This window comes from Pteropus vampyrus, unplaced genomic scaffold, assembly GCF_000151845.1.
Source record: "Pteropus vampyrus isolate Shadow unplaced genomic scaffold, Pvam_2.0 Scaffold180, whole genome shotgun sequence".
Lineage (NCBI taxonomy): Eukaryota > Metazoa > Chordata > Mammalia > Chiroptera > Pteropodidae > Pteropus > Pteropus vampyrus.
Window position 1 is genome coordinate 583,392 of NW_011888961.1, and position 9,038 is coordinate 592,429.

Sequence of the window (9,038 nt, forward strand, 5' to 3'; positions counted from 1 at the left end):
AAAAAGAAGAAAGATGGAAAGGAGAGAAAAAGAAAAGAAAATACAAAAGAAAAAAGGAAAACAAAATCATTGCATCCTTTCACCAAACGTTTGCCATTCTCTTTTCCAGTCCCACTTTTAAAAGTGGCGTTTAAGGAGCGGGGCAATTGCCTCTCTTTCCAACAACAGAAGGGCCAGGCTTCCAGGGGGTCTGCGGGGGCTACTCGAGGAGCCTGGATTGAAGAAGGGGCCTGGCAGGAAGCTCGGCGTTTACTCCGCCCCCCTCCCCTCCGAGTGGTGGCTGGACGGGTGAGTAAGGGTGAAAGCTGCAGGGTCACGTCGGGTGCAGATATCCCTCCCTCCCCGCCACTGACAATGAACCATGCCCTGCGGCGCTGCTTTTGTGGGTGCCTGGGCCAGGCCCTGAGCTACCCCCAGCCGCAGAGCCAGGGGGGTGGCTCCTCCCTCCGGGTCCCAGTGCCGGATAGAGGCTGCGGCACTAACCAAGGGGAAGAGCGGGGCATAGAGCGCACTTGGCCTTGGAGCTCAGCCCTGCCACCATGGGACGTTTCATTCGCGCAGGTCTCTTTTGTAAAAGGAAGAGTCTGTAGGAGTCATCTTCGGCGCTAATTCTTTGGGCTGGAGGGAACCTGACGTCCGGTGGGCGAGTGGCACAACAAACGTACCAGCCGGCTGCACGCGCTTTCACCCGCTCCTCGAATATTTCCCCAGTCTCCTGGCTCTGGGCCGTGGGTGCAGGGGCCGGGGACACAGGCAGAAGGGACGGCCCCATCCCAGAGAGAACCCTTCTCCCAATTCAGTCGTCGATGAAACCACTGCGCAACCCTTCCTCACCCGCACCAGGCCGCGTAGACAAGGAGGGTGTCTGTTTCATAGGAAAGCTCAACCTGGGTTTTAAAACTGGACGCATCAACCAAGGAATGCAAACCTCTGCCAACCGGTGCCCTCTCATCCGTCTTAAACTCACCAAAATTCAGAGCAGCAGAGATTGCCCCAAATGCGCAGACTAAGAGATCCTAAAAAATCTGACAGTTAATTATAGGCGGGGCCATAGGAAGCCACATCGTTTGGGAAAGGGGTGTGTGTGTGTGTGTGTGTGTGTGTGTGTGTGTGTGTGTTTGTAGCATATTGAGGGATTTGGAGATTTGTCTGGAGGCCATGTATGTGTCGCAGGTAAGGGGTTTTAACTTCGTATGCGCGTTTGGGTGGCCGTGGGGACATTGTTCACTCACGGAGACAAAAGGCTCCTCCCTCACGTCGTGGTGGTCCTCACCCGCACAGCGGGACTCCAAGAGCTGGGCCCCAAAGGAGAGTACAGCGCACCAGCCCTGAGAGCCACGGACTTTCCAAGGCACTTCCTTTATTTAGTAACCTTAATAACCAAGGAAAGGGAAAGCACGAGTTTGAGAAAAAAATTCATATTCAAAGCTCCTCTCGCCCACCCCGCGCTTCTCTGCCCACCGGGCTTTGTCCAGTTCTCACAGACTCAACCCGTCCCTGAGTGTCCCGCGAGCCTGGGAGGGAGAGGCGTTCCCATGAAAGAAGAAATCTTTGAAGTCCCACAAAATGAGAGAGGAGGGGTCAACGAGAGCTCCGGCGCAGTCGGGGGCTCAAAAGGAGTCGCAAACAAGTGAACACAGATACACTGGGGGACAGGAAGAGAGGGTGAGGAGCGCGACTAGGCGGGGTCTGAAGGGATCCCAGGTCTCTGCCTTCCGAGCGCCAAAGGCTGGCCCAGGCACTCGAGGGGTCACGGCCGTGGCTTCAGCGCCCGCTGCTGTCAACGCCTGAGGGTCCCCCGCTTTGGCTCCTGCACAACACTGTCTCCAGCACATTTCGGCGGCCGAGGCCGCGGAGCAGCTGGTCTACTACACTTGCTGGACCAGACGCCGGCGCTGGGAGGTTTTGCGCAAGAGCCTCCTGTAGTCGTAGGGGTTGGGCGCCGGCCCATTCTCCTCCTCCTCGGGGTCCTCCGCCGCCCAGCACCTGCGAGCGAGACCCAGGGCCCGGGCGTCAGCGGCGCCACCGTGAGCAGCAAGCACATCCCCCGCCCAGTCTGAGTTAGAATCATCTTCCCCGCACCTCCCACCACTGGCGGGAATTTGAGAACAGCACATTCAAAACGTCAGGATAGTGGCCAAAAGGATCTGCGATAATTTTTCTCGGCAGGTTTTCAAAACTCCTCTGAGTCCAGGAGCAGAAAGGCCAGTGGAACCTGGTGTCTCCGTGCTTGGATGACGGCTAAGTCAAGCGTCAAAAGGTTTAGTTCAGAAAGGTGAGGCTATTTGGCTTGAAATAATACACAACCAAAAAACAAATACTTATTTTAGTTGCCTAATAGACAACCATTATTTTGCATTTTAAACTGCTCAAATGTTTCTTAAAAATGCTCTCCTCAAATCTGACCAAGCACTCAGGGTTCCATGCAGTGGCTGTGGGCCCTTCAGCTTTTCCATTGTCTCATTGTTTTCAGTGAGGCCGCTGGACCACATTTCCTGAACTCACTGCCGGGAACCCCTGCCAGTGTTTACTTTTGGATTCTGCAGCTTGCCTGGGAAAGTGGGGTGCTACCTAAAATGCAGCTACATAGATTCATCCATTTATCCATAGAACACCCACTAAGTACCAGCCACCAGTGCAGGTGATAGGTGAGCAAAGCTCCCTGCTCTCATGGAGTTTATAGTCTAGTACAGGAGAGGGCCATAGACAGCTTTTAATATACCAGATGGTGAGAGCTGCTAGACAAAACAGGCTAATGGAGAAAGAGTGATGGTGTGTGTGTGTGTGTGTGTGTGTGTGTGTGTGTGTGTGTACAAGCAATGTCATAGAGGGTGCTGAGGAAAAGCCACCCAAAAGGTGACATGGAAGGAGAGACCTGTAGGGAGAGGAGTGAGCCAGCATATCTCTAAGGGAAAGGCAGTCATTCTAGGATGACGGTCAAACAACGTAAAGGTCTCAAGACTACAGAGTGAGTATTGTGTTCAAGGAATAGCAAGGAGGCCCCTGTGGCATAAATGGAGTGAGGGATGGGGAGAATAGCAAAGGATGAGAAAGGAAGAATAAGGCAGCGTGGAAGGTAATTTAGTGCTTGGAGCCCATTGCAAGGACTTGAATTTTCTTACAATGAGAGAGACTTTGGAAAGTTCTGAACCAAGGAATGATTCGTGAAAGGATCTGGCTTCCAGCGCGGACACAGGGAGGCCTGTAAGATCCTGCACTAGTCCGAGCGAGACTGATAAAGGCTTATTCTAGGCTTGTAGAACAGGTAAGAAACGATCAGATTCTGGTCATAAGTTGGCAGGTAGAACTGAAAGTTTGTTGATGGACTGGATGTGGAGTGTAAAGGTGAGGAACCAAAAACGTCTCCAAGGTTTTTGATTTAAACAGCTGGAAGGATAAAGTTGCCATTTGATATGAGGAAAGCTGCAGGAGGAGCATATTTTGTGGGGGAGGAGGTGGATAAAAATTTTGGTTTTGGTTATGCTAAGTTTACTTATTAAATATCCAAGAGGAGATGCTGACTAGGCAGTTGGATACCCAAGCCCTGATCTAGGCTAGAGATTTCAGTTTAGGAATTTTAACTAAATAGATGATACTTTAGGTAGTCAGAGTACGTGTTGATAAAGCAAAGGACTGGGACACTCCAATGTTGAGAGGTCGGTGCAATGAGGAGGAAGTAGCAAAGGAGAAGGAGAAGAGGCAACCAGTGAGGTAGGAGGTAAACCAAGAGAAGTCTTAGCCTGGAGACAAATGGAGAAAACGTTTAAAGAAAAAATGAGTAATTGTAAAGAAAAAGTGTTCAATGCTGCTGATGGGGTGAGATAAGAATTGAAAATAGATAACGGGATATGGAAAATGGAGGTCACCGGTGACCTTGACAGGGGCAATTTCAGTGGAGTGGTCGGATTGGAAACCGGAGTGAAGGAGCTCAGGAGAGAATGGGAAGAGAGGATGTGGAGATCTGACCATGCTCATGAATTATTTCTCTTTTAATAATGAAGGGCAGGAATGTGGGTGGTCTGGAAGGGGGACTGAGTCAAGGGTATTTTTTATGATGGGCCCAATTGCATCATGTTAACAGATTGTCAGAAATGATGCTGTAAAGAGAACAAATGTTCCAGATGCAGAGGGGAGAGTGGACAATTGCTGGACAATGTTCTTGAGTAGAGGGAAGGAGCTGGATGACAGACAGTCACCCATGGTCAACTGAGGGGAGTATATGGGTAAGTGGCAGATTTGGTGGTGGGAGCATGTGTCTGTTCTCTGATATTGCTTTCTCAGTAAAATAGGAAAAAAAAAAAAAGACTGTCAGGTGATAGAGCAGAGGAAGTCTGAAAGAGTGGACTGGGAAAGTGAAATAATGGATATTTAGGGAAATGTAGTATTGCAGAATAACTCCGAGGGCCTGCCCAAAGTATGCGCTCATAAATTTTAAGTGAGAATAGACTGTGTTTCTCTCTACTCATGTTCAGGTACATGGATGTGGGTATGGATCAGGTAGGAAGTTGGGTTCACCCAGCAATGGGGTTTACCAGCTGAATATAACTGAAGGAGAAAGGGGCAAGGTCATTGAAGACATATGAAAATGAGTGAAAATAATGAGAGGCTAGAAAGGAAAAGTTAGAATTTGCCTGCAGATGGAATATGCCTTTATTCTAGTCCATTTTGAATAGGGAATTTAAGAAAAGGAATCTTCGTGAAGGTCTTTGTGATGGGGAGGATCTTGGGTAACTGACTTGAGTTCTCATTCCTGTTCACCTCATTTCCATTATAAGAATACTGAGGACCAACAATCTTCCAGGTACATTACACACATTATTTTTAATTCTAAGGATAACATGGCAAGGCCTTAGTTCTTCTTATCGTCAATCTGCACATGAGGAATTGTAGTCGATACTAGTGTGGAGTGGAGTGGAGTGTGGATTCAAACCCTGGTCCAGAGCATGTAGTAGATCTCCTACGTTCCCTACTGTATTCCTTTGCCTCTTTTCTGCTGATGCTTGTTTTGTGATTCTCCTATCCCTTAACTGAAGCACTCTTGTTCCAGTCTATTTTTCTCCACTTTTCCCTTCCATCCTCCCTGCATCTTCTTGCCATAATTAAAACCTGGCTATGTTTTAAATACCCCACATCACTCTCTATTGCTCAACAGGTACCCGTAAAGTTCCATCTGAGGAGATGTTGCTCTCTGATGCCATTCTCGAATCACTACCTGCCACCACTTTCATTCATCTAAAAGGCATAAGACACTTAACTCATCATTGCCTTTGTCCCTGATTCCCAGATCTACTCGCCCTTTCCTGGGTGACATCAGTACTTGTGTGTGTGTGTGTGTGTGTGTGTAAATAGTACATATATTGTCAGAAAAATATGTTAAACTTATTATTATAATAAAATATTATATAAATGTTATTTATAAAATATGTTATATAAAATATGTTCTATTTATATACTATAAACATATATAACATAACGCATATTCATTATATAATTCTTTAATATATAATAAGATATGTATTCTTTCTGCAGTAATATTATCCAACATATAGTTTAGCCCCAAATTTCTCTAATTGTCTCCAAAAGTCCTTTAGAGCTCTTTTTCTGTGCTGTTTTTGTTTTCTATTTTAAATTCAGGATTCTATCAAGGGTTATCTAGTGCATCTGACGGTTCTGTCTCTTTCATCTTCCTTAGTTTAAAAAATTCCCTCTTGGAGTCACCTCATTCAGTTGTGTTATATCAACATACTTTCTCGAGTCAAGTTCCTTGCATATAAGGATCGCATCTCCCGCACCAACGCATCCACCCCTTCCCCAAACACCCAGCAGGGGCTTTGCTTAGAGAGGTGAAAGAGTAGTGGTTGAGGTCAACGACTCTAAACTCAAGAAGGCCTGTGTTCAAATTCTGGCTCCATCACTTATAATCTAGGTGAGTATCTGCAGTCATTGAGCTTTGCAGACTTAGCCTCCTCATCTATAAAATGGGTCAATGATAGTAAATGCCTTATAAGATTGCTGTGAAGATTAATGAGAGCATAGCATAGCGCTTAGCACAAGGTAAGCACTCTACCAGTGCTAGCTTCTGGCATTCTTACTCTAGTGAACACTAACTACATGTCCATAGACACTGCTGGAATATCAGGCAGTACTTCAGGGATGTAATGCTTTTACAGTACACGTGTGTCTCCTGGTGGGCGGGGGGGCGGGAGAATATACTGGAGAGGAGGCAGACCAGGTTGTTGAAATGGGAAGCAGGTAACTCAGTGAAATGCGATTTGAGCAGGGATTGAAAAAGCTTGGATTTGGTTCACTGTCCACGTGTGACATTGGGAAAGTCACTTGGTATTCTCCTGTATAGAACTCTGTGATTAGACGGGACATCTCTAAGTTCCACTGTGTTACAGTTCTTGATCCCAAGGTGAAAGAATGCATCTTCTTTTGGGTACAAGTAGATTCTGGGTACAGGTAGATTCTGGAAAAGCAAATAAAAATGGTAGCAGCCATCTTTAGGGACTGCTTCCCCTATGTCACATCTGGTGTTAAGCATCTCACAAACATTATTTCATTTCATCTCCATGACAACATGGTGGGGCAGTTATTAGTAAACCTTTTTGCACACGTGCACATGAAAGCTTAGAGAGGTCTAGTAACATGAGCAAGGTCACTCAGCTACTGAGTGGCAGAATCAAGATACAAATCTGATTCTAAGACCTCTTCTCTTAGCCATCAGGTCATATTGTAGAAGAGACAGGTGAGGGGACCTGAGTGCCCTAGGCTGATAGGACATTTGCTTAGGATTTTGGAAAACAGCTTTTCATGGCCTGTCATTGCTTACATTTCTCATATACCACATTTCCATCTTATTATGTGCCCTCGATTTCAAAGCTTCGTAAAGAGTTTTTTGGGAATGAAAAAAAATTCCCAAGGTCGTCGGTAAGCTACAAATGATTTAAGGTACTTGATGTCCAAGTCCATGGCAAAGTGAGAAAGCAAATCCAAAATACATATTTCTACATCAATCTTTTTCCCAAATATTTTTAAAAATCTGACATCTTTGATTCTAAAATATTACACAGTAGAATTCAGAAACCAATAAGTGAATAAAATTACACTGGTTAGAGTTTAACCACAGATTTTGGATATGGCATATTGCTTAGAATTAGTATGGTGATAAATCTGTCTTCCAAACTGAGGTCCATTTAAAAGGGAATGCTATCAATGATTACACCAAGACAAAGGGGATAAACTGGGATTGTGCTAAGAAAACTGAGATGTCTGATTACCCTACCATGATACCTATGATTTTACTTTTAAACAACTTATCAAAGATGCAATATTCAGTTAGAATGCTTTGTCACTAGACACACATAAAATGAAAGTGATTTAGAAATGGAACTGTGAGTATAAAATTGAAAAATTTATAACGTGTAGTTTATTACCTTTCATCAGCCTTAAAACATTGATTCGGGACTTCTCTCTGTTGTCTTCGTTCTCTTAAACTAGGTTGATGTTCCTTTGGTCCAGAACGGCTGGGTAAAAATTCCTTATAGTAGAAATCTTCCAAATCTAATAATTTTCCCTGACTGTAAGTGAACACATAAACACACCATCGTATCAATCGAATTTTCCATTCATTTAAACTTACAGGATACTTGTTTTCTTCTTTTAAAGTATTTGCTAAATTTAAGAGTAACATATACATGTCAGTAGAAATAGGAGACGTCCTGGAATGTGCAAAAACAGTATACACCATAAATTAAAAAGAAAAACAAAACCCTTATCTCTCACCTTTAAGAGAGCAGCGGCTCTTCCTGGTTCTATGGTGTTCAACTTGGCACAATATCAGCGGTTACTAGATTGCCAGTGGTTACAATGTTCCAGTTTAGCTAGATTAGGTTAGGGTTCACAACAGACCCTTGGGCCACTATGAGAAAAGCTGACTTTTATGTACTAATACACAGCATTTTCCAAATTTATCAGTCATCAGTACATTGATATATGCATTGTTTCATGATCTTACCTTACTTCCTCCACAGGTAACCTTCTGTCTTCCTCCTACCCATTGTGCTAGATTTTAATTCCTGATCATGACATACACACAGGGTATGTCCTCAACCATTGTAATTCTTAGATCTATTCTGACTGTGGCTCTGGTGCCTGTGGCGCTCAGTATCTGAGTCTGATGGGACTTCCTATGAGGTAAACAGGTGCAGGTCTGGAAAACCACCAGTTGTTACAGTGCTTCTGCAGAAGAGTGCTTTTCAAGTTAGATACCAGTTTATAAATGAACTCTCAGAATGCCACCGACCCATAAATTGGGAACTCTGTGTGCATGCATGCTTAACAGAAGAACCCTTGACTGTTATTAGCCCTGTCTGGAAATTAGATGATTGAAACAGTGGTAAACTATTAAAATAGTAAAGTACTGGTGGGCTGAAATACCAGAGGAAAAGAAAGGGAACAGGTGAATTTAAGCGTGCCACGCCTGCAGGTTGATGCAAACCTTATCCTCTTAACAAATCCGTAAAAGTGAGGCTTTGCATGTCTTGAAGAACAAAAAACAAAAAGGAGTTTGGGGCAAGAAAATTCATGGACATGGGCATGTCCAAGTTGCCCAAACAAAACCATATCCAAGAACAAGGAAAAGCAAATTCCGTATTGGGACGGCACCACTCATTCAGAACTATTTGTGTTCTTAATGTATGGCTTACACTGTGCTAGCTCAGTATACAGCCAATAGACAAGATCTTATAGATTATATGTAAACCACACACAGGTATTTATAACAAAATTGTATAAAGAGCACATTACTTTCCAAATCAATCCACATAAAATTGGTGATTATTAATTTAACTTGAACTTAGATTTATATTTTGGTTTGACAATTTATTGAAATCTGGAAATAATAATTACCTATCTTTCCTTGGTCTTCGTTTTTCTTCTTGTATTGACTTCTAAAGGGAATAGAACAATTAAAAAAATCTATATAATATTATGACCTTAACATAATGTAATTGATATAGTATTATAATCTTAATATA

General features: G+C 44.0%; 1 protein-coding gene across 1 annotated transcript in view; it reads right to left on the minus strand.

Moving 5' to 3' along the window:
* Positions 1-1,868: 1,868 nt before the first annotated feature.
* Positions 1,869-9,038, minus strand: part of MYO3A (myosin IIIA) — a 179,249-nt gene continuing 172,079 nt past the window's right edge. Inside the window, exons 31-32 of the mRNA XM_011371026.2 lie at positions 7,437-7,580; positions 1,869-1,986 (exon numbers count right to left, since the gene is read on the minus strand). Of these exons, the coding sequence (XP_011369328.1) occupies positions 1,869-1,986; positions 7,437-7,580 (262 nt within the window). The remainder of the gene's footprint in view (positions 1,987-7,436; positions 7,581-9,038) is intronic.